The sequence below is a fragment of the Panicum virgatum genome, chromosome 9K (assembly GCF_016808335.1).
Source record: "Panicum virgatum strain AP13 chromosome 9K, P.virgatum_v5, whole genome shotgun sequence".
Taxonomy (NCBI): domain Eukaryota; kingdom Viridiplantae; phylum Streptophyta; class Magnoliopsida; order Poales; family Poaceae; genus Panicum; species Panicum virgatum.
This window is the reverse complement of record NC_053144.1, coordinates 13,252,294-13,277,386: the sequence shown is the minus strand read 5'-3', so window position 1 is coordinate 13,277,386 and position 25,093 is coordinate 13,252,294. Positions and strand designations below refer to the sequence as shown.

The window sequence follows — 25,093 nt, the reverse complement described above, 5'->3', positions numbered from 1 at the left end:
CTGGGCAGTTGGGCGTGGGGACAGAGGTGGAGATAGTGGGGGACGTTGCGAACCGGATGGAAAAACTGGAAGCGGCTATCGGGGACAAGCCGGATCGGGTGCCCGGGCTCACTCGGGTATGGAATGGCTTATTCCATATCTAGGGTACTCAATAGACCTACTATATATATATATATATATATATATATATATATATATATATATATATATATATATACTGTCCTTTGATTTGAAGATATAAAAAAAGGAAAAGTCTAATTTTCACTCTCGAACTATCGCAAAAATCTGATTTTCAATCTTCAACTACGAAACCGGACAACATAGATAATCACTATAAGTAACTGCATCTAAATGTACCACTAATCACTCCTAATAATAATTGAACTGATTGCTAATCTACTGTTTCAAAAAAAATTACAACATAATCTATTTATAAAATGTAGAAAATTTTAGTTACCTAAAGTCGCCGCCTTGAAAATCCGACAGGACTTTGCCGCTTTGCCTCTCCCTCACCCCTCTCTTTTTTTTCTGGATTTTTAGTAAACCAAATGGGGGTAAGGGGGGCCAACACCTTATATATGGCTAGGGGCCGGCCACCCAGCTGCCGGGCGGCCAGGGGGGCCGGCCGCCCCGCTGCCGGGCGACCGGCCCCAGGGACCTGTCTGCAATTTTTCTTCTTTTTTTGCGTTTAAGTCCCTGCCGCCCGGCAACCCGGTGGCCAGGTCCCGGCCGCCCGGCAGCGGGGCGGCCGGGGTATATTTTTGTAAATTTCCAAATCGAAAATATATTTTTGTAAAAAATAGAAATAAAAAATAAAAAAATAAAAAAACCGCGAGTTTAACAGAGAGCAGAGTGAGCGAGCAACGTTTACGGACCGCGGCCTCGATCGGCCTGCGCCACGGTCCAGCAGGTACAAGTGGCCCAAGCGAACTTTCCACATGACGTGGCTAGATTGGGGGCAGGTGCTGCGACCTGTGAATAGGGAGGTCCGTAGGCTGATGCTGGGACATGCTCCCAATGTCCAATGCAATTGCGGCCGTAGATTATTGCAGTAGTAGGACTGTAGGAGGCAGCATGCCAGCATCAGTCCACAACCTAATTGCAGTAGTCAGATTTGCTCCGCGCGGCACATGCTCTGCTCCCATCCCAGATCGCCACTGATTCACCTCCACGTTCCCGATCCGTGCAGAGAGCCGCTTTTCAACCGGACCTGCTCAACCATGCACCGAACCTATGTAATCCACACTGTCGTTTTCCAGGGAATTGACGGGCCATCAGCTTGCTCAGCTCGATATCTTGGACTTGCACACACACGACACGACCCGGTTCAAAAGGTCCCATCCGGCCGGCCGGTCAAAAGATTTGCCAACCGCCAGTCCGCCATGAACCTCCCGGGCGCGGGGCCGCCCCCGCGGACGAGGAGGAGAGGGTGCCCAGGGGCCAGGGGGTACGTCCCCAGACCCCAGGTGGTCGCCGGCGGGGAGCGCGTGCTGGTGCCGGTGCGGCTGCTCAGCAACCCGCGCGTCGCGGCGGAGCTGCTGGACATGGCGGCGCAGCGGTACGGCCAGCCGGGCGTGCTGCGGGTGCCCTGCGACGCGGGGCGGTTCCGCCGGGTCGCGCGTCGACGGCGACCTGCAGAGATGCGGGATCATCCCGGCGTGAGGCTAGAGACTAGTAGTAGAGTAGTACTATACCTGATGGCCGCGAGCTGTGAGGAGGAAGACGCGCCCCACCGTGCGGCGACGTTGCTCGCATGTACTCCAACCAAGATGATTGATTAGCTTAACCTGTGATCTGATAGATCGACCAATTTTTTCGGAAAATATGTATCGAGTTTCAAACGAGGACCGATGATTTTCCTTCCTACATGTAGGGAGCTTACCAATGAACGATGATCCAATTCGTACATGATCTTTTCCTTTGTTCAATACATGAGATACAAATTAAGTACAGATACTTGCTCATGACTTGCGCCCTTGTTCGGCGGAACCGAACTAGCTGGGCTGGAGGCCAACCACAGTAGCCAGCAGCGACACATTGGGCTGGACCTGGGCTAATGGGGTGCACAGCTAATATAGCAGCCAGCGGCCGAACGACTGGGCTCAGCCCAGCCCAGCCAGTTCGGTCCAGCTGAACAGACTGTTGTAAGCAGTTTCTTGACACGATCTTGATCACATAACACATCATCAACCAATAAGAGCAAGTATTATGGTGAACTAAAAGCAGACTTAATGATGAGATGGAGGAGAGAGAGAGGGAGTGGGCTGTAAGCTTACAGTCAGCTTTAACACAAAAATCAAAAAAAATTTGTGAGATAAACAAATGAGCCATATATTAATGGTGGAGAGCTAAACCACTGTACAAGTGGGCTGAGAGATGAGCTGTAAAGAGTCCTGTAGGCAATAATAGACTAAATTATTAGCCTTGCTCTAATGTAAAGCAGCCTCTGAAACTTTTGCCGATCCACTAGTTACTTTGTCGCACTTGATCGGTTACTCGAACGTTTGGTTTGCGAACCTTCCGAAATTCATAGCTGCACGTGTATGTGTGTGTGTGAGAGAGATTAGGACCTCCGTTTCTTGTTTCGACTGGAATCTGGCGCGAGTGGGTCCTACGATTTTTCTCACCTCCACGTGAGCTGTCGACGCTGCCGGTTCCATTGGGCTTCGCCGCCATCGCCTTCGCCGCCACGTGAGCATTGGGTGGAGCAGCAGTGTAGACGGCCGCCCCGTCGCCGCTTACATGCTCGTAATTCATTTATAATAGCAGGGATGCATGTGGATATCTAATAATATTTTATGAGTCAACTAAATATTATAATGACATGTCATTCTAGTTCATTTTTTCTCTTAAATTAATTATGCATAATATCATTTTAGTTCATTTTATCAAAGTTTTAATTTTGAATCGATCTAATGATCTAAAATAAATATAACTTGCATCCCTAATAATAGCATATCGTGAATCGTGTTCATGCCGGAACTTAAGTCATGTTTAGTTCTCCAAAAATTTTCTACAGCTGCTCGGTGACCTGTGCGTCGCGGAGCTGCTGGACGCGGCGGCGCGGCGGTACGGGTACCGCCAGCCGGGCGTGCTGTGGGTGCCCTGCGACGCGGGCCACTTCCGCCGCGTCCTCGACGGCGCCGTGCAGAGGTGCGGGACCAGCTCTGACTGAAAAGGCTGGCCAAGCTTGCGGCGGGCTAGCATTTTATCTGTACAAAAACAGATGATTAGGTCTTACTTTGTTAGATCGATCAAATTCTTTGAAGAACGTACTCACATACAAACGAATACAGTGATGACTATAGTTTTTTTTAGAATGTTCACGCTTATTTCCATGTGTTCATTTCCAAGTTTATTTTCATCAGTTTCTTTTGAACAAGACGTATAGCCCGCGCATTTGCACGGCTAGTATTGAAAATTCAAAATTTTGCATGTTATTGTATCGTTCTAAAGGTTATACTAATTTTTTTTACCATAAATCATTCTGTTCATTATCGTAAATTATGTCTTATTGTTGATTAAAACAATTCAACTATGATCTACCTATAATAACAATTTGATTTGTCGAGCTTTAATAATATTATGCAGATAATTATTCTTATTTTTATTTTATTTTGATTCATTGTTGTTAGCTTTAGTTTTTATTAATAGTATTTTATTCATTGTTGTTAGCTTTAGTTTGTAACTGATACATAGCTGAATGGTAATTTATATTTAATTTTTGTGGGTGATTTTTAATTAGACATAGGGGTATTTTAGGCTAATGTTAATCGTAATGGCAGTGGTGGGTAATTTTTATTTTTCTCCTACAAACGTGGGAATTTTTAGGCCACGTGGAGGCTCTGTTTATTAGCCAAATAATAAGATATATAATAGATTTGTAACTGATACATAGCTAAATGTTATTTTATATCTAATTTTTCATAATGGCATTGGTGGGTGATTTTTAATTAGGCACAGGGATATTTTAGACTAATTTTTATCGTAATGGCAGTGGTGTGTAATTTTTATTTTTCTATGTTTCTCCTATTAACGTGGGAATTTTTAGGCATTGAGAGCGAATCTGGAAACTCTGTTTATTGGTCAAATAATAAGATAATAGATTCTAGAACGCAAGTATCATCAAGAAAAATAAGTGCTGATTCGAATTTGAAGTGGCAATGTGCAATTGTGCATATCAGTAAGCAGTAGGAATTTTTCTTATTATCAGTCACACACGGCATACGAACATATAGAAAGACTGCGTCTCTCACTCTCTGTTTCTTCAGCAGTCTCACCCCTTCCATGGTCCCGGAGTGCTCGGATTTGTCCATTTTGCAGATAAGAAATCAGGTCGTCCTCGTTTGAGAGCGTCCTGTCAGCTGTTACTGAGAAGGCTATACTTCTAGTTTTCTCTCTATGGGAGTCTGGGTGCTGCCACTAGATTTATGACGTTCACAAGCCTGTACTTCTAGTTCAAGGCTTCATTCTCTATCATAGCTCCCCGTTGACGAATCAGTGTCTCTTGAAATTCAAATCACATGTCCAGGCCTCCCCGATCACTGCATTTCTACGATGATGGGTCATGGGGGCGGGTTGCCGTGAACCCTGCCCCAACCATAACCCTGAACTACAGGTTTGTCCTTTCTGTAATGCTACAAAGTCTTGGCTCATTATAGTGGCAAGGTCTTCAGCTATATTTACTTACGATTCTTGGATCAAAAGATGGCAGGCCAGCGTGGCCACGTCACCTGTTAAATCTCAGCCTAACATCTAGCATCGAACGGCCAAAAGAACGTCCCGACCTCCCAACGGTCCTAGAGCATTCGCGACGCCGTCTCCACCCTCTTGCTGCTCAAAGCAGCGTGGCCACAGGATGGACGGCACGGCCTTGGCCGCGGCCCCTCCGCCTCGCAAGCCGCCGCCGCGCGCCTGCCGCTCCTCCCGCCAGCCACCATCATTTGCTTTCCTCCTCCAGCTCCGTCCGCTACTGCACCGCACGCCACCCCACTTACCCTCGCCGCCGGCCTGCCACACCGCCGCGACCGCCATGGACGACCCTCATAGTGAGGTACCCCTTCCGGCCTTTCCTTCCTTCAATTGATCGCACAAATAGAACCACCTTTACATCACGATGCTCATGGGCCCGCAAGTCGCTCGCGTTCGCAACAGTCCTAGCTAGAACACGCCCATTCCCGCCGCGGGCGCCATGGCCGCGCCGCCCGCACGGCACCGTTAGCATTAGCGAGAAGCAGTCCCAAGCCAGGGTATGCGCAGCCACCCAGGGAACCAGAGACCGCATGTTGATGCTTGCTACAGGATGATGTGGAACAGTGCGCAAGTGAAGTGCTCGACGAAATGTCTTAAATACCTGCTGCTGGTCTTCGTGCATTCCGCCTACTGTGGTGAAGAGTCACCGACCAATGCACTGCTGATGTCCGTGATGCCGCCACTTCACCCTGATGTCAAATTCCCACTACAGCCGACGCAGCCCAACCTGCAGGACCCTGGATGCAGCGGCCTCCATGGACAAAACCTCTGGCTATGGTAAGCCCAGCCAGGCATGCCCACTACTACCTGATGCACACATATTGCTCATGTGAGTTTACTTATTTACATCCATGCTTATATTTAAGTAGCACACAATTAAATTACAAAGCACATGTTTTCTATTTTTCTCATTTGCGCAGGTTTGCTAACAATAAAGCAGGAATTTTTTTTTATGGAAGCAATCCCCCTTCGACAGCTAAAGAAGATAACACTGCTAACCAGAGCGTAACCAATTGCTTTGCTGAGGATAAAACAAACCAGGACAGCAATATAAAACCAAGTAAAAGGCAGAAACATTCATCTGAGGTATGCACCTTCTAATTCTCTGTGATTACCTCATGACTTGCTATGTTTGTGCTTTGTTTCCTGTAGTTTAGTGACCTACGTAGGTGTTAGCATTTTTTAGATCTCGTTTATGCTTGATGCATCATTTTCTACTAGCTTCCTTAGCAACGTGCTTTTGCATTGTGCTTCAATTATGTGTTGTCCTGTCGATAATATGTGATTATTACTGGTCGGTGCTGTAATGTCCGCCAGCGTAAATTCACCACGAGGATAGAAATTCATTGCGTTTGCTAATGTTAGAAGTCATACCTGAGACTCTGGATCCACAGACACTGTTCTTACTTGTAAGTTATTAGGGTATATAAATTGTGTAGGTAATTCCACCAGTGACGCAGTTGCTAATCAAGCTTGTAATGCTCCTGATATTGATCTTATTTGGTCTATTGACAATTTGATATGGTTGTTTTGTAATTAGTCTGATAACAACAACATTCTTTTTTGTTCTGAGCAAGTTCAGTAGGTTTCATTAGTCCGGCCAATGTCAAAATTCTGATTATTTCTTTTTATTCATTTATTGCAGCCTAAAACTGTGAATGCTTTTCAACGGGTGAGGCTGGAGGATGTCAAATTTGCAGATGAGAGACTTCAGGATAACTCTTATTGGGCTAAGGTGCTTTACTGCTTCGTTGATCATATATTCAGGTGAGGTGTTGAGAGATTTTAACATGCCTCAGCTAACCTTTTATGGCCTATCTATCTTTTAGGGTGGTGGAGAAACTGGTTTTGATGCGAAGGCGCAAGAGATCCTTGGTCAAGTCGAGGAAGGTTGGTACTTCCTGTTCCCTTTGATTTTCCTTTTGAGAGCATTTATTGGAAAACACGTTCCTTTCTGATTCCGGGTTTATTCTATCTGTCTTGCTGCAGGGGCTTTTGGCGTGAGAAGACCAAGAAGAAGCGCGGAACATACAGGGGTGGACAAATTGACCTACAAACTCACTCGATCAAGTTTGACAATTCGGATGACGAGTGACCGCTTAGCTTCACCAAAGATGGGAGTTGGGAGAAGTCTACTGCATTTAGCAGCTGACCATTTCTATGGACAATTACCTGATCAGTCTTGCTCTGGTTGGAAGGTTTTGGAGGTGAGGTGGTGCTACGTGGTAAACTATCGAAGTCATATGTCGAGTGCGAGGAATCTGAAACTTTAATGAAGAAACACGGTCTAGCGATTTTCACATACTTTCACATCCAGATTTCATATTTTTTGAGAACCTTTAATAGTATCCGTGGAGTAAGAGACACCATAATCTGAGAGGTAGGTTATTATTTTTTGCATTTTTCTCCCCACAGCCATATGAAATTAATACATCTACACAATGCTCTTATCTTAGATTATATCCATGAATAAAAGTTGATATGTCAATTTATTTGTAACTGAGATATTTCTATGGTTTGCATGCACAGAGCCTACATACATACATTTACAATGTCTTAATTACATAACAACGTGTGCACAGATATGTCAATTTGCATGTATTTTCAGGAACTAACTGAAGCATACAAATATTTGCTTCCACCTATTTTTTTCTATTATATTTCTTTGTACTTACTATTATGCTTCAATTAACATATTCCTTTTTTTACTCACTGCAGGTTCCCTTGCATTATCAAAGCACGAGAAATTGATCCCAAATAAGTAAAGACCAGGAGTGAACAAAAAAGGTACGAAATAGCAGCTACACAAAATTCTGTGTTGCACCTGCCGTCCAGTCTGTTGTTTATATGGGATTCTCAAATATCAGTGTTGAGTGCTTGATCACACATCCAATGAGGTCAATTTCACTCTTGCTTGAATGGCCAATCTTCTGTTTGAAACTGTGGTAACTTGTAATGGGATTCTGGCTATGTTCCTTTTTTTAATTGCAATTTCTACCTTTTGGGAACAAAGACTAGGTTCACTGCTTCTACTCAGCAATACTATTTTAGCTTATGTAACAGCAAGGTTGTAAACAACATACTGTGATCATTTCAATGCCTGTGCTGAGGCATACTATATTAATTTTACTTCATATTGCTCCCTTTATGTGTTCCTTCGAGGATTCAGAGGGGCAGCTGCACATTATTTTCCTGGTGAATGATATTTTGTTTGAAAGGTATTTTTTGAACTTCTCTTATGGCTATCTTGCAATTGCAGGTGTTAAATAGGTCTTAGCCTCCATGTTTATTAGAGCATACATAACAGAATCCCAAGCAATATACTGATCTTATTCACATCTAATCTTATTACCCCTGTTGCAGTAACATATCCATTTTTTAGTGTCAGGCATATTTCGCCCTTTAAATTCATTTACCATATCAGTTGTTCCTTGGCAGCTAAAGTGTGTTTTAAGAAAAAGCGGACAACAATCTAATCCAGTCTCTTTTTACAATGCATAAAATCAATTACAGCTAGCGAAAGTACAATGCTTTGTTTGTACTACCAGAGCTCATGTCTATGAACAATATAGGAGCAGCCATTTAGGATCCTTTTGTCATTTGCCTATGAAAGTGTTAGGCCGTTAGCTGCCAATTCTTTAAGCACTTAATGGTCCTTGAAATTTTGTGTCCACATAAACATAGTAAGTTCTTGGTGAATTTTTGAGGCGCTTTTTTGAACCATTTTTAGCCCATGTGCAGATGGCCATCTGGTTAAACAGCATAGTAACTGACATCTACATGAAGATTCTAATTCTATCTTTTGTTACCTGCACAGAATTTTTTCCGCAAGAAAAATAATTAACAAAAATCAACCTTTTTGGACTACACGTAGCTAATTTTATGTGATTTGCAATTTTTGCACATACACTAGCCACACGCGGCAAAGCTGCGACCATTTCTAGTTATATACTAACAAGAAAAAGGGTGAAACGTTTTTCAAGTCAATTTATTCTCCTTCCAAGTTGATACACTCATTTGGAGAAAGATTAGCCACAACAGGAATGTTTGCGACTTTAATTTGGGCCAGCGGCAGCCATCAGCTTCGCAGCCTGCCGTTCTTTGGCCTCCCTTTTTGACCGGGTGGTTGAACCTCACGTGCCGCTTCTTCTCTTCAAGACGTAGTAGCCTCTGTCAGGGTTCTTCAACTCTAGCCACGTTCTTCCGCCGGCCGCAGTCTAACTTTGCGTGGAAAAGGGAACAGCAAGTCCATAAATGAAGACAAATCGATCATCAAAGCACAATGGTTGTGCCAACATATCTCCCCCTGGCCTCTTGTCCAACGATTTATCTAGGCAGGCATTCAAGTTAACATGGAAAAAAAAATCTAGCTGAAGTACACTTTCTTTTTCATAGCTCAGCAACATGCCATCTCTGACGAAAGATGGAAGGCAGAGTGGATCCTGCCCGGATTCACCCGATGAAGACATCATTGACCCGGGGGCAACAACAATTAGAGAGCCTTCTTCAAGCACTTGCTAGTTGCTACGCGAACAAACCGGCGGTGGCGCATCATCTGAACCGAGCGCTACTGCTGGTGCATCTTCACAAGCTACTATCCACGGGCGAATAGTGGTAATAGCCTGCTGCGTAGAAATGGGAGCGCCGTCCGGTCTCGAAAGCCGTCGGCGCGGGTCTTGCTTTTGCGCACGATCGAGTCGACAGAGACCTGATCTTAAATTGAGGGACCGAATCCGGCGACCAGAGGAGGGTGAATGGGAGCCGATCAAAATTTCTTCCGAAATTCAAACTGTCGGCCTATATCCAGAAAATCACCCAAGCCCTCAAGCGTTCTAGGCTTCTAGCCAAAGTTTGGAACGAGCGTGCGAAACCACGAAGCAAATCGGAAGCGAACCGGAAAAACTGCAGAACTGATCTGCCTGGACCGGTCTGACCGGTGCACTGGACCGGTCTGACCGGTCGAGTCTGTCCGAAAGCGAGCAGACCGGTCTGGCCGGTCTTGCCTACCGGTCTGACCGGTGGCACCCAGAAAACCCCCGAAAAGCTTTGATTCAAATGGTGAATCTCGACCAAACGACCACGAAAATCGATGAAACTTGGGGGATTGCTTCGCCCCTACCCCGTGAACATATCCCCAAGAGATCTCGTCCTGAAGATCAAAGAATCTAGAGAATTCGAGGGGAGATCAAGAAGAATTGGGGTATTCTCAAAAACTCAAGAAATCCAATTCAAAAGAGCTCGAGATTCCAGAGGGTTTGGGACAGGATCAGAAGCACGAGAATCACAACAAAAAGCTCGTAGAATCCTAGCAATCATGTGCACCAAAAACGAAATCGAAATCCATCACACAAGGGCACAAAAACTAGGGAATTGGATTGATTCAAAAGCCCAGAGGGCACGAGGAGGTTAGGGCCTCCTTTCCCAATCAAATCTACACAAGGTCTCTCAAATCCATCAACCAAATCTACTCTAAAGAGAAGAACAGAGGAAGAGGAACGCAGGGGCGGTGGCCTGGAGAACAGAGGAGTCCACGAACATATTACAAAAGCCGCAATTAACCTAACACAAGTGAAGGGGTATTTATACCCGCGGAACCGGTCAGACCAGTACGCTGGACCGGTCAGACCGGTTGGTTAGACCGGTCAGACCGGTGGCAGGATAGAGTATTCACATTCCTCACAAAATCCAACTTCTCTTTCCTTAATTTTCTTTTTTTTTTAAGATTACACAGTACAACTCAGACACTCACAACGCACGCACACTCACACCCCTATGAACACACGTACGTAAACTCTACTCCTATGAACATCTTCGAAGACTGAGCCGACAAATCCTCGAGATTGACGTTGAGGAAACAACAACTTCTCTTTTCGCAGCCCACATCTCCAAAACCATGATGATTCCTCATTCTCATTTCTCAACGTAAGCCCAGCGTTTGGGCGCCATCATGTAGTCCACTACGCAGCACCCCTGAGGACTTTAGGATCCAATGAGTTATTTTGACAACCCAAACCAACTTTTATATTTGTAATTTTAGCCTTCTATTCTTCAAACCTCACAAGAATACATTGATAAATATTTTTAATTATTTTTAATTCAGTAAACAATTTTATCACTTCGCAAATTACAAATTAGGAGCCAATTCGCAAATAGACGAGAAAACAAACTAGGAGTTGGTTAAGCCATTCATTTTACTTCCACATTGGTTTCTCCACTACTGTAGCAAAGAGCCGGTCCGAGAGTTCTTTGAAACATGCCTTAAAGGTGTGCGCCCCCAAAGTTTTGGTCTAGCTCTGCCCCTAGGTGCATGGATATGCACGGGAATACCCAACAATTTGGGCAAAACAATGAAGTATATATATGATACATATATTGCTTGTGTTAAACAAATTCACCTGCTCTTAGCTTCCCATCTTAGTCTAAACTGATTGAAAACAGATCAACCGACAATTCCTCGCTCCACCACTGGTTGCATGGCACTTGAAGCGGGACGACTGCCTGGCCGTAGATATTGAGACTAGTGCTTGGGATGAAAACAGATCGGATACGGACGGATATCACTGATATCGTATTTGTTTTCATATTTGTATTCGAATACGGAGTCGGATACGGACAGTGTTAGTTTTTGTCGGATAAAATTATACTGGATATCGATATCATAAAAATGTAATTTTTTAGCATTCCGATACGGATCGGTTATGGATATTGAATACTCGGAATCAAATACGGACGGATAAAAACTCTTCCAAACCGGATCAAATTCAAATACAATCGGGAAATATTTGTACTATTTACATCCTCCTTGGCTTTTAGTTATAGATCTTTAGGACGACTGCCTGGCCCTCGCGGGGGGGGGGGGGGGGGGGAGCGTGGGCCTAAGGCTATCTCCAACCATTCCCCCCATCCAACTCCCCCAAACGTATTATTTACTACCTTCCTCCGAAAGATTCCTCCCCCTATAACTCATTCTCTCCAACCATTTCCCCCATATCTATTCCCTCTGTATACTATCACTCATTAACTAACTATTTATTTATCGTTTTTTAATTTTAAAAAAATCATACAGTATTTGTACTGTCATAATACGCATTATCATCATGTTACAGGACTCAAACAAGATTAATATCGCAAAGAAACAGTGTGATTAGAGATATAGAGGGAGTTGGAACTCACCCTGTATCCTGTATGAGTTTCAACTCCCCTATAAGGGGGAGCTTTGGGGGAAATCCGATGAGGCGGGGAGCGTGGGCCTAACGGTAGACAGTGTGCAGGACCTTTTTGCTAGGCTCCGTGGCCCGCGCGTCGACAAGTTCGCAATTTGGGCCGCCAACGAGCTGCCAATCGGGTCGACAAGTTGCCACGCACCTGGAGCGACACGACGCGACCTCCTCCCTTCTCAGGACGGCGCAGATACATTGCTGGTCGGCACGGAGGCGTACGGCACGGCCGCCTGCCGGGGGTGCCCGTACGGCGTGAGCAGCAAACGGTAATGCCTGCCTCTGCCGGGCCCTGTTGCCGTAACACTACCCACTACTCGCTCACGCGTGCAGCCTGCGGCGGCCTGCGCGCGCCGGACCTCTGCGCGGCGCCATGAAACACCACCGCGCGCGCCGCGGGCCTGCGGCGAGGCTGGCGCGGGGGCAAGCCTCTCTTTCCGCGAGCGGGGCACGCGGGCCAGCGGCTTAGACCGTGGCCACGGCCATTAACGCAGCTCGCTGGTCGGTCGGACACTCTGAGGAGTAGGCGATCGCGCTCCGCTGTCCTACGGCGGCGATGATGGCGGGCGCCAGCGCCATCATGGCGGCCCCGGGGTCAACTCCCTGTCCGGCTTTAAACGGCGCCAGGAGACGCGAGGTCGGGAGCCGAGGCCGTCATCATTGCGCCCGCTGCCGCGACCGACTGACCGACCGACGTCTGCGCAATCAATGCGTCGCCCGTGGACGGCCACGGCAACCGTTTCAAACTTGCAGGAACAGATCGATTGTGGTAGGATTGATTGCTTCTACAGGAAGGAGTAGTTTCAGCAGTATCACCATTCATGCGTGTTCTATCGCCGGCCATAACTCTCCTAGCAGATGCATTTCCCGGAGTGCGAGCAGATGCATTTCCGGGAGAAGAAACGGAATCGGAGTCAAAAAAGAGGCGCCTCCCCTGTACCCCGCAACCTTGCCTAACTTTACGACGCGGGCTGGCGATGGCGACCGACCCGACGCTTCGATCCAGGACTCGGCTAGGTGCCGAGGAAGCCGACGTTGAGGTCGATCCGGGGCTTCTTGCTCGCGGCGGGCGCCGGGGGAGCCGGCACGTGGGACTCGCACCGGGGGCACCGCGGGTCGCTCCGGGAGATGAGCACGTACAGGAAGCACCTGGGGCACGCCGCGGCCACCATCCCCCCTCCGCCGCCGCCGCCGCCCGAGGGGGAGTCGCACCCGTCGCCCTGCTCCACGCCGCCGCCGCGGCGCTTCACGGAGGACGTGGTCACGGACGACGACGACGGGGACGCGCCGGCGCCGCTGTGCTGCGGGTGCTGGCCCTGCTTCCCGCGCTCGAACCGCTCCAGCGCCGTCTTCACCTTCTCGATCGTGCACACGCTGTGGTACGTCGCGGTGGCGCCGGTGCAGGCCGAGGACGAGGCCGCCGGCGCGGGCGCGGGCGCCGCCGGCACGGCGCAGGGCTTGGTCGCTGCGGCGGTGGCGGCGGAGGCCACCGGGAACAACAGGTTGAGGTCCCTCGGCGCCGCCGGGCATGCGTGCTTCTGCAGGGACACCTCCCCGGGCTGCACGGGGGGAGACAAGGGATTAGCTTTAGCTGCACGTTCGCCATTGTTTCTCAACGGTGTAGTACGAATAAAATAGTAATTCCACAGAATGCTTAAGCTAATGCCGCTACTGATGCTAGTACTTACTCTACCTAATGAACGTAGAAGGGCAACATGTGCAAGTGCATATTCTTGTTTTTTATTGTGAGTAGCACATGTGTTTCGGGAAACACATACTGTGAATTCTTCTCGTTTCATGTCAGTAGTCTGCATTTGTTATTGGGCAGAATCTAGTGGGAATTTTTTCGGACCCAGGTGGAGCAACTGTTTCATGTAACACTCAGTTGTAGAACAAGCGAGTTTTAAAATCAAACTTGAAACTTAATCCCCTCAAAAAAAAATTGGAACTTAATACCGATGGTAGGCGTGTTGAAAGTCTTGGGGGTAGACTTTTCCACGTTACCCTCTTCTGATTGGGAAATATGAGCCAAAAGTAGCGAAAATGATGATCATAATTTGTGCCGGTAGGCGGTAGGAAGCACGCAAGAAACCCAGAGCGGCGGAGCCGATCAGCTTCCTCCTTCGCTCAAAATTTTCTTGCTCGCTCCTCTCATAATCATCCAGGCAAACGGAAGGAGCACGGCAGGGAGGGAGAAAGAGCAGGGGAGGTTGGAGCAGCGAGAGGAGTTGTTGGAACACGGAGCCGTGGGGGTGGGGGCTTACCACGGCGTCATGCCTGGCGGCGGCGTCCCTGGCGTCGTCGGCGGCCGCGCACCCGCCGAGGAAGTCCCTGGTGACGAGCCCCGCGGCCCTGCCGCCGCTGGCTCCCCGCGACATGAACCCCACCGCCTCGGCCGCCATCTCTTCTCCCTGCTTCCTACCGCAGCAGCATGCAGCGGGGGCAACGGCAGGGGCCTCTCGACCGATCACGCCTTGCAGACAGCAGCAGCTGTTGCCGAGCACCCTCACCACGGAGGCGAGCAACCCAACAGCAGGAGACTAGGGAGGGTGTGGCGGTGAGCAGGGGAGGGAAAGGAAGGGAATGATAAAGGGTCGGGTCGGGTCACGTATGGGCGCGCCATTAATGAAGTGTTGGAAAGGCAAGGCATGAGGACAAGATGCGCAATGAATGCGAGCGGGGTAGGCCGCATTGATGGCAGATGGCGCCCGCTGTGTGATGGGGCCGTTTGGTTCCGTAGCACAAAATACTGTAGCTCATTTTGATCAATAATTAGAGGTACTAAATAAAAAGTATTTTACAAAACTAATTCCATGACTCCTACGCTACTTCGCGAGACAAATCTAATGAGGTATTTGATCGTCCGATTAGAGAATAGAACTGTAGCATTACTGTAGTCAATCATAAATTAATTATTATTATTAGATACGTCGCAAAAAATTACACATATTCATGAAAAAAATTTATAAATAAATTTCATTTAGTGACTTATGCATTGAAGATTCTTTTTCTTAGCACGTTTTGTGCTGCGCATCCAAACGGGGCCGGGGATGGACCTGCCTAGACCTGGGCATGGGCTGCCCGACCCGACGGACCCGACCCAACCCGCCCGAAAATAGCTCGACCCGACCCGACCCGAAGAGTTTGATGGGCAGGCTCGGGTCAAATTTTTTGACCCGGTATGACTGACGGGCCGGGCACGGGCTAAAAATTTTGACCCGAAACCCGAAAAACCCGAAGGAACCCGATATTTTACATAGGCCCGACCTTACCCGACCCGAACCCGACCCGACCCGACTGGCTGTCGGGTCGGGTGCGGGCTCAATTTTACGGCCCGGCCACCGGGTCGGGTTGGGCACGGGCCGCTAGAAAAAACACCAGGCTTTTTTTGGCCCGATCCGAACCCGACCCGGCCCGCAGGATGCCCAGGGCTAGACCTGCCTACGCCACCACTCGCTGGTCGCTGCTGCTGCTGTTGCGTACCGCTGCTCGTGGGTCGTCGGCCGTGGGGTCGCCTCGCCTCTCGCGTACGCGTAGCGAAACGGAGGAGGAGCCGGAGCGAACTGGTCGTACAGCGCCACGGCTCCATGCGCGGCCGCGGGTTGCGTGGGGATCACGCGGGACCCACGCCCCGAGATCTTCTTTGGGATCGGTAAACTATAGAGACCCGCGCCGTGTTTACTTCCAAAAAATCAAAATTTCAAAAAAAAATTCGACATCTGTATGGAGACTTAAATTTAGATGAAATAAAAAATGCATTGCGACTGCTGCCTGTAAAACGCGAGACGAATCTAATGAACCTAATTAGGTTGTAATTAGACGATAAATTGCTACAGTAGACAATCTCTAATGATGGATTAATTAGGCCCATTATCTTCGTCTCATGATTTACAGGACGAGTTCTGTAATTATTTTTGTGATTAGTCTATATTTAGTACTTCAAATGTAGAAAGATGCCCTTTCAAAAACTTTACGGGAGCCAACTAAACACGGCTGAGATAACCAGAGGATTATTCATTCAATCATTCTAGCACAGGAGGATGAATGAAAGCGAGAGGTTCTTTTATGATAATCTGTCTCACTGCATGCAATCAATCTTAATATCATACCGTACTCCTATTACTCCTTTATTATGTGCAAATGACAAGCATCTTAGATTGTTTTATTTACGAGAGAATTGTTTGGAGAAAAATCATTCTGTTTGGTTTCATCGTACTCAATTGAGTATAGTGAATGCATACAAACACTTTCATGTCCCGCTGTGCAATTGTATTCATAGAGCTCGGATGCTGGCTATATATGATTGCTAACTAGCAGGTGGCGGAGCCAGAAATTTATGACTGGGTATGCCATATGTAAAAAAAAATCAAAATCAAATACGAAATATAATGGACAAAAAATTATAATAATAATAATAACAAATTTGCAATAGTGATCCAAATATAAGTTGTAAACATGAATAATTAAATAATATTATAAAATAGTGGTCCGAGTAGGGCCACCGGTCGAAGAAGGGTCACAGAAGGTGCGCCGCTTGCTGGTGTCTTGGCCGCCACTGCAAGGCCGACAGTGCCCAGTGCCCCAACGGGCCGGTGGTCGGCACCTTCCGTCCTTCGCAACTCACGTTAGGAGGAGAGGATATGATTCATGAGTGATAGCTGATGGGGGGTAAGGACCTGAGGTCACGATGCTGTCAGGTTGACAGAGTGGGGTGAGGAGCACCTGAGCGGGGAGCTACCGTCTCACTGAACGCTAAATGGACGGGATACGGAGGTCAGGCCATCAGGGGCGGGCGCGACACGCAGAGCAAGACTCTCTATATCTTTCTTCGTAGCTAGGAATAGAGATTTTGATGGAAAAAATATCATCCAACAGCTTCTCTAAGTGGTTATCCAAATGTAGCCATCCTCCATTCCGCGTTTCTCGCTAGTCAAAGATAGATAATGGAAATAACTTTCTAGAGTGTACACAAGATATAGAAAACTTTTAGAGAGTGAAAACATATAGAATACGATTTTTGTGCAGAAGACTATCCAAATAATAATTTAGAGAGTGTAATTTAGAAAGACTCTTAGAGATACTTTAAATGTGTATACTTATTAGTATTTTCTCCCAAATCTTGGGTATGCCAAGGAATACAGGGGCATACCCCTAGCTCCGCCCATGCTAGCAGCGGCTTATAAGAGTGCGTGGATTGATTGGCATCCCCGCACACCCGACTCAATTTCTTTTCTCGTGAGGGTACCGACTAGGTTCGATAGTTTCCAGTAGCATCCGTGGCTGACCGCCGGTTCAGGTTCGATGAAAAGGAGCAAGAACCCATCGCGCTATGCGTTCATCACCATGATGCAAGTGGGTGCGTAATGATAGTTTTCGGATCTCTAATTAATTACGATGGTATCTCACTCTAGTTAATTTATTCTTTCAAATTATTTTAATGTGTAGAATACTATTTTAGTTTATTTTATTAATTTTTTAGATGTACCCAATGGTCCAAAATATACCTAATTAATTTGCATCCCTAGTTCATCATGATCTGACGTGACGCGATACTAACAGCGCGCTACGATTTCTCGAAATCAATTTCGAAAGTTGACGTGATTGATCCGCTGTGTGCGTAAGTCGCGACCAGCTCTAAATACGCGCCAGGAAACAGTCGTTCAACTGCCTTTCCCTGCTCCTTCACGGGAAAAAAAGAACTAAAATAAAAACCCAATTCAAACCCGACCGTGTGAGAGCAATTCCAACAGATTGATCTTCTCCTTTTTTTTCTTTTCACTTTTTCTCAATATAGGGGATTAATGTTGAAAAAACTACTCTAGCAGATTAATTTTTCATCTCTTTTTTCTCTTTATTTTTTCTCAGTCTCCAATATTTTCTCTCCAATCTCCAATAAAAAGGGAAGACATCGCATCTCTTTTTCCATATAGAAAAGGGGGAAAATTAATCTGCTAGAGCACTTTTTTATATATATATTGAAATTGAGAAAAAGAATTTTTCTATACAATGAGAAAAGAGAAAGGGCAAGATCAATTGTAACCCCAGCGTGATCGATCAAACAGCAGGGGGGGCGGGCTCGACGTCGTGTCGACATTGAATTGAAGGAAGCCTCTCCCCGGCCGGGCCGAGCGTGGCAGCAGGGGAGCTCGAGACGGCGGCGCCCCCCGCCCGCGCAGGGCGCGGTGGCGAACTCATAAAGGCGCGTGCCGGTACGTGGCAGGCGGCGGTGGTGCAGGTCAGAGGGTCACGGGCGGTGGCGGAGGCCGGACCTCACCCTCGTCATGGGGACGGAGACGGAGGCCGGGCAGAGGGGAGCGCGGCCAAGGAGGATTGAATTAAAACCGGCGCAGCCAGCCAGCAGCGGCGTTAATGCGGCCCGGGGGGCGGGTCAGACCGGCCTCGCAGATCAACGGGGTGGCGCTGGGTGGGTGCCTGGGTCCACGGGGTGGCGCTCGCGTCTCCGCAAAAGGAAATCCTCACGCAATCCTTTCTTTTCGAGCAACAAAATTTTTTGGAGCAACAATCCTCTCGCAAACATGCGCGCGCATGCAACTGCAGGGCGGGCCTGAGCGTGCCAAATTTGGTTTGAGAGAGAGAGAGAGAGAGAGCAGGCTCCAGTTTTGGCGGCCGACGCGGGCGAGCTGTGCAAGTTGCTGCTGCTCGGGCGTTGCTTCGTGAGCGCCGGGGACGACTGGTAGTTGCTGCTGCTCGGGCGTTCCATCGCCGGCCTACCAGCGGCCGGATTCCCCTTCTCCTCGTCGCCGCCTCGCCGGGCCGCATCCGGCGTCCAGTTCACGTAACGCCCACACGTGCTGTGCTATAGTGCTCGGAGAACGATCCACCGCCAGCACTAGCGCGCGGTGCGGTGCCGGGTCGAAACGTGGAGGGGGCGGGCGCGCGCAGCAACCGCCCCGGCCCCCCGCACGGCCGCACCCGTGGTACTTCCTCCGCTGCTGGCCGCGCCACCGCGCACCGAGCTAGGGGGTCCGTCCGGGCGAACGGCTTGCGCCAGTGGCTCCCCGGACGGCCCGGACGCCGCTGTCCAGCCCGGGTACTACTACTACCGGCAGCGTGGCCCAGCGTCGCCGCCGCGAAAGGGGAACGGACACGTACTCGCCCGTCCGAAGTTACGGCCCGGGGGCCGGTCGATGGACATGGCTGTTAACTAGTCGGCCGGCCTGCGCCCCGACCCGTTCGAGCACGCACGGCGGCCTTGCCCGGCGGTACTACTTCTGATTCCGATTTTCCTTTCCCAACGAAAACGATGACAGGCTCATGATCTGCTCACCGTACAGTAACCACTACGGCGCCGGCGGTTACTGCGTGGTGAGGTGTGTGCTGGGCACAAGCATACAGTACACAATACTACTGTCTTTACGCATGCTCCCGTGCCCTGGCCCGGCCGAGGTTGTACTCTCCCACGTACCGCAGCACACATCAAGCGCGCGCCGATCAATCGATACACGCAGTGGGTACCGTAATACTAATGTAGTATCCACAGCTTTATGGACGGGATCGCAAGTACAGATACCCCAAGCTCGCACGGCCTAGCCTACTGGCAGCAGCACGCCGCACGGCAACAGCAATAACCCCCTGTATTGTACCGCATCAATGCGTCGCGGGTGATGATGGACGGTTAGACCACGGGGATACTAGTTGAAAGGAAAACCTGGCCGTGTGATTGGGGCGATCAGGGCTGCTGTGCAGTAACAGACCAACAGTGCAAAGCCACTAGTACAGTATTGTCGATCAGATTCAGAGCAGAGCCCCCGCCGCTTGAATGCGCTCCATGCGTCCATCAGGAGGACATTCAAGGCCGGGGGCATGAAACTCACGACTCGCTCGTGCCAACGGCCAGCACCAGCAGCAGCAGAGGGAGTGATCCATGGCCGATCGTGCCCTGCCCTGTCGTCGCGCCTGCGTGAAGTGAAGGCGGCTGGCGCTTTTGGGCTTTTTGGCCGCGGGACGCAGCAGCAGCTGCAGCACGCCCAACGGTGCCACCGGAGGAGCAAATCGCAGCAGTTCTTGACTCCTCGGAGTGAGGCCCCGTTTAGTTCGCGAAAAGTTGGCGAAAAATTATTGTACCACGTTTCGTTGTTATTTGACAAATAATATCTAATCATAGATTAATTAGGTTAAAAAGATTCATCTCGTGCTAATCAGTTAAACTGTGTAATTAATTATTTTTTAACTACATTTAATGCTTCATACATGTGTCGAAAGATTCGATGTGACGGATACTGTAGGAAAAATTTTGGGACTCATCTAGGCCCTGTTTGGTTCCCTAGCACAAGTTGTGCTAGGGAATTTTGACCGATAATTACTATATTAAATGAATGCAGTTTGCAAAACTAATTTCACAATCCTGCGCTACTTCGCGAGACGAATCTAATGAAACCTTTGACGCATAATTAGAGGATGGTTACTGTAGTATTACTGTAGCAAATCGTTGATTAATTACTATCGTTAGATTCGTCGTGAAAAATTACACACATCCGTGAAAATTTTTTACAAATAAACTTCATTTAGTGGCTCATGCATATAAGATTCTCTTCGTAGCACAATTCAAGACCCTAGCTCCTCATTTATTCCCGCGACCATGACAGGGCTTCAAGGCGCCCCATTAAACACACGGCTTGGGTCGAATGAATGCGCGAACTAGTAGGGCTTTAATTTGGTTTCTCTCCCGATCGTTTTCGCTTCCGTGTGAATACACTAATGAGGGCACAGTGCATTTCCTGGTACTCCTGCAGCACTAGTACGAAACATGATGTGAAGCAGCAGCAACCTCGATTTGAAAAACGGAAACGGTGCAGAACGAGCATCCCATCAGGAGGATCGTCATCAAGTGCTCTGGCCCCCGGGCTTGGCTCAACACTCGCCGACGGACACTTCGACAGGTGCGCATGTTTCTGATGACTGAAAACTGATGAAGTGATAATAACGCCTTGTCGCGGCAACGTACTCCTACTACTACTAGTGGGCGTTGAAGCCTGAAACTGAGGACGAGCGCTCGAGCAACCGCTGCTGCAGTGTCGATGCGTGGCGATCGCACCTGAGAACTGAGGAAACATCCATGGCTCGATCACTGGCTGCCACGGCACGCGTCTTGAAGCCGGGGGCCGTGGTACCCGCCGCCCCGATCGGCCGGCCGGATACCGCTGTCGAGGCCTACAGCTACAGGGTACCCGTGGCCCCTCCGCGGCGCGCGTACGTACGTTCGTGTCCGTGCGCCGAACGAAAACACGTCCTTGCACGCACGTACGTACCAAACGCAAACGGCACCTTCCATTCACGGTTCACCCCTGTCTTGTCCGGCCGGCGGGCGTTCGACGCCGCTGTACACGTCGGGCATGCAGCCAGGGCGCCGTCCTCGCGTTCCGCATCGTCCGCTCAAGCCCGGCCGCCGGGACAGAACAGGAGCTGCGGGCATGCAAGCCGCTGGCTCGGTAGCTCCGGCTCCGATCCAAGTGGCGGCGGTGCTGGCGCGGAGGTGGACGCGTACATGTGGCGGCGGCGTTACGTGTCCTCTTCTTGCCGCGCCGCCGTCGCTGTCTCATCGTCACGTGTAGCACGTGGCGCGCGCGCCATGCTGTTCCGCCAACCGAACGGCCAGAAGATGGAATGGTTTGGGTTGTGAACAATTCAGTTGTGCAGCAATCCATCCCTCATCCGTCCGGATGGGGAGAATGGAACGGAAAAAGGATGGATGTGGGTGCCGTGTGCCCCCGCCCGGTCGCATTGAAGCTACTAGCTCATTAATTCCCGCGACCATAGCGAAGGATTAAGATCCTGTTTGGTTAAAAAAAGTCTCTAGGCTACATTTAGTCTCTGGCCTAAAATATTTAGTCCCTACCTGTTTGGTTTCATGGACTAGAGAGATTAAAGGACATTAAATGAAGTGAACAAAATACTCTACTACCCCTATTCTGCATGCATGTAGCCAGCTATGATGGAGATAGAGGAGGGGGGTCCATGGGGTAGGGGGTGTGTTTAGTTCCGTAAAAAGAGTGTAAAAAGTGGATGCGAAAAGTCACAGCAGTCACTGTAGCGCACTGTAGCACGTTTCGTTTGTTTGTGGCAAATATTGTCCTAACATGACCTAACTAGCCTCAAAAGATTCGTCTCGCAACGTACATCAAAACTATATAATTAGTTTTTTTATTTAACTACATTTAGTACTCCATGCATGAGTCATTTGCTATATTTAATGTTTTGATGTGATGGAGATGTGATGGAAAGTTTGGAGTTTGGGGGGAAGTTTTTGAGAACTAAACACAGCCAGGGTGGAATTGTAGGTTAAAAGTCTCAAAAAAAAACTTCTCAAGAGGGACTTTTCATTCTTTAGCCTCTAACCTCCTTTTACCTCTAAAAGTTCCTCATGTTTGATTATTTAGCCCCAAGTCTCGTGAACCAAACAGGGTCTAAAGACACGGCTCATTGATTGCGCGGCGTTTAAGACATGACTTAGGCTTTGTTTGAAACCAAATTTTTTTCTGAAGTCCCTATCACATCAAAAGAAATCTTACTATTTCATAGTATTAAATAAAATTTGTTTATAAATGTTTTTTAACAGCTGAGTGCTTTTTCGCGAGACAAACCTAATGAGCCTAATTAATTCATAATTCGCTACATTGATGCTACAGTAACCATTCGCTAATCATAGATTCGTCTCGCAGTTTAGTCCCAGGATTCTACAGTTAGTTTTATAATTAACACTTATTTAATACTTCTAAATACTAAAAAATTCCAGGAACTTAAAAAAAATCCCTGACCAAACAACCCCTTAGCTCGCCGGCTTCAATGCGCGCGGACAGTCTCATCTCGTTTTGATTTCCGAACCGCGCAGGATACTGATGGCCCCCAACAGCGTAGCTTTCGTCCTTTCTCCAGGAGGACACGGGCAACGCATTGAAAATGGCCTGGCTTGGCTGGAGCATAAAATGTGTACACAGGCTTGAGGCTTTGCTGCGTCGTCCTACAGTTTCTTGAATGCTTGCAGACGCGGATGGCTAGGGCCCCGTTCGGTTGAGATAAAAATCGCTGGCTGGTCTGGGCTGATGGCCGGAATGCACAATAAAAGTTGGAATTTATTGTTCGTGCTGGATGGAGCTGAAGAAATTGACCGAAGGAGAGCGGCTGCACATGATCTGCCGAACCACCGGCTGCCCAGCGTTCCATTCCCAGCCCAGCGCCGTCTTTTTAGCTCAGCCGAACGGGCCCCTAGAGTGTTCACAAAAAGATCGTGAAAATTGCAGGTCAGCCTTTTCCCACTTATTAATAAAAGATGCAGACGTCGGAGCAGTAGCCTTCTGCCTTCTACCCCGGTCCCCCCTTTTGGCCATGTTTGGATGAATGCATCAAAACTTTTTCAAAAAAAGACGAATGCATGCATGAAGTACTAAACGAAGTTTATTTGCAAAACTTTTTTAGAAATGGGTGTAATTTTTCGAGACGAATCTAATGAGCTTAGTTTCATCATGATTGGCTACAGTGAACAAGGCCTAGGTTCGTCGAGTTTTACAGAAGGCAAGTGCAAATCTCACCGCATGCCTCCAGTTGAAACCACGGCCAAACTGAGCAAAGTAACTGGCGCTCGATCGCTGTAGGCTGAGCATAGAAGGTGTGATCGTGAAGAGCGGGGCACACTCACTCTGTTCGTCAGTGGCTGGAGTGGTGTGAGAGAAAAATACTATTGGCTGGCTAGTGGTTGGAAATTGATGCTGGAGCGGTGTGAGAGGAAAACACCATTGGACTGGAGGCTGCTGGAGTTGCCGAACAGAGTAACTGTCTTTGGCGTACCAATTATTATTAACCGACGTCGTCAATGGCGCCGCGACGGACGACGATACTGTACTGCGGTAATTTGGTAGCACGCTTACTAGTACTACCACGGGCAGCGTACCAATTCAGTTAGAAAATGGTAGTACTACCACGGATAGCACACTTGAAGGTTTTTTTTCCGCCAGTTCCGTCCGTTTTCATCCTTGAAGGTGATGAGAAGACTCGTCAGAGAATTATTTTTTTAGATAATGGGAAAGAGTACCCGGCTTTGACCTCAAAAGAAGCTACGACCAAACTCGTCAGAGAATCATGTGTTGCTGGATACGTTGATTAATAATGCACTGCCCATAGAGGGCTGTGGGCTGTGGCGCTGTGCAGCAGTTAACACTGCTCTTAACTAGTTCTACTGTGGGCTGCGCTAAGCGTTTTCCTGATGACCGGTTTTCTCGGATCAGGCGGTTGGGCGACTGAGAAGGCGATCGCGATCCCATCCTCGACCTAGCTGCCTCGCCGGCGGCAAGGTCTACTCCGTCGGCGGTCACCCACGACCCCCGACGTCCACGCCCCGCCTACCGGCACCCAGCCGGCGGCGGCCACCCGCATATCGTAGGTTAGCCATTCCGGCGCCTACGACCACCCCTTTTTCTGCAACCCTTTTTCCTGGGTTCTAGCGCCGCTTAGGTCTAGACTTTGGGATCGATCTGGTGCGGTGGTGTCTCTACGATCCGGCACTCTCTTTTTCCTCTCCGGTGCACCGTCATGGAGGTCGGAGGAGGATCTGGTGGAGGCGGCGAGGACCGCGCTCGGCAGAAGCAGGCCAACCCTAGAACTAATGTCGCTGAATTGCTCCAGAAATTGAACCTGACGACGGAGGAAGGGGATGTTGCGGATTTCAGTGATGATGAAGGCATAGGGGAGGCCGCTGGATGTGAATGGGCACCACTATGGAAGATCGTGTCTCCCTCGACCCTGCATGCCAACACAATTCGTGCGGCCATGAAGCCGGCATGGGGTAACCCTGTCGGTTTGAAGATCCGGTCGATTGGTGAGAAAGGCGACAATTTATTTGTTGCAGAATTTGGAGACAAACTAGATATGGATCGGGTGCTTGCTGGGTCGCCATGGATTGCAGGCAAGCACGCTGTAATTTCGAAGGATTATGACGAGAGGTTGAAACCTTCCGAAATTTGCTTCGATCGCATGGATATTTGGGTGAGGATTCTTAATCTTCCACTTGGATGGATGAATCACCATAGAGGTAGCCGTGCAATGGGGCTACTGGGGGAGGTTAAACAAATGGATGTTGATGAGGATGGCAAGGCGAGTGGCGCCTTTCTACG

General features: G+C 48.6%; 2 protein-coding genes across 5 annotated transcripts; one reads left to right on the top strand and one right to left on the bottom strand.

Annotated features, from left to right (window-relative positions):
* Nucleotides 1–4,835: 4,835 nt before the first annotated feature.
* On the top strand, nt 4,836–7,529 carry LOC120650166. 4 transcript variants are annotated; one of them, XM_039927189.1, is made up of 6 exons: nt 4,836–5,053; nt 5,465–5,529; nt 5,673–5,838; nt 6,398–6,487; nt 6,582–6,642; nt 6,742–7,447. In XM_039927189.1, exons 1-6 carry the CDS (start codon nt 4,859–4,861, stop codon nt 7,023–7,025), a joined length of 861 nt encoding a protein of 286 aa, XP_039783123.1. In that variant the 5' UTR covers nt 4,836–4,858; the 3' UTR covers nt 7,026–7,447. The 4 variants fall into 4 exon arrangements, 3 of the variants coding, with proteins under 3 accessions (XP_039783123.1, XP_039783122.1, XP_039783124.1); XR_005665513.1 differs by adding an exon at nt 7,471–7,529 and having other exon boundaries at nt 4,847–5,529; nt 6,742–7,132; XM_039927188.1 differs by having other exon boundaries at nt 4,847–5,529; nt 6,742–7,444.
* A 5,187-nt stretch (nt 7,530–12,716) lies between these two features.
* LOC120650165 lies at nt 12,717–14,600 on the bottom strand. Its single transcript, XM_039927187.1, has 2 exons — nt 14,234–14,600; nt 12,717–13,528 (listed from the first exon to the last, which is right to left on the bottom strand). The coding sequence occupies exons 1-2, from the start codon at nt 14,369–14,371 to the stop codon at nt 12,983–12,985; spliced, it is 684 nt and encodes a 227-aa protein (XP_039783121.1). The 5' UTR covers nt 14,372–14,600; the 3' UTR covers nt 12,717–12,982.
* Nucleotides 14,601–25,093: the final 10,493 nt, after the last annotated feature.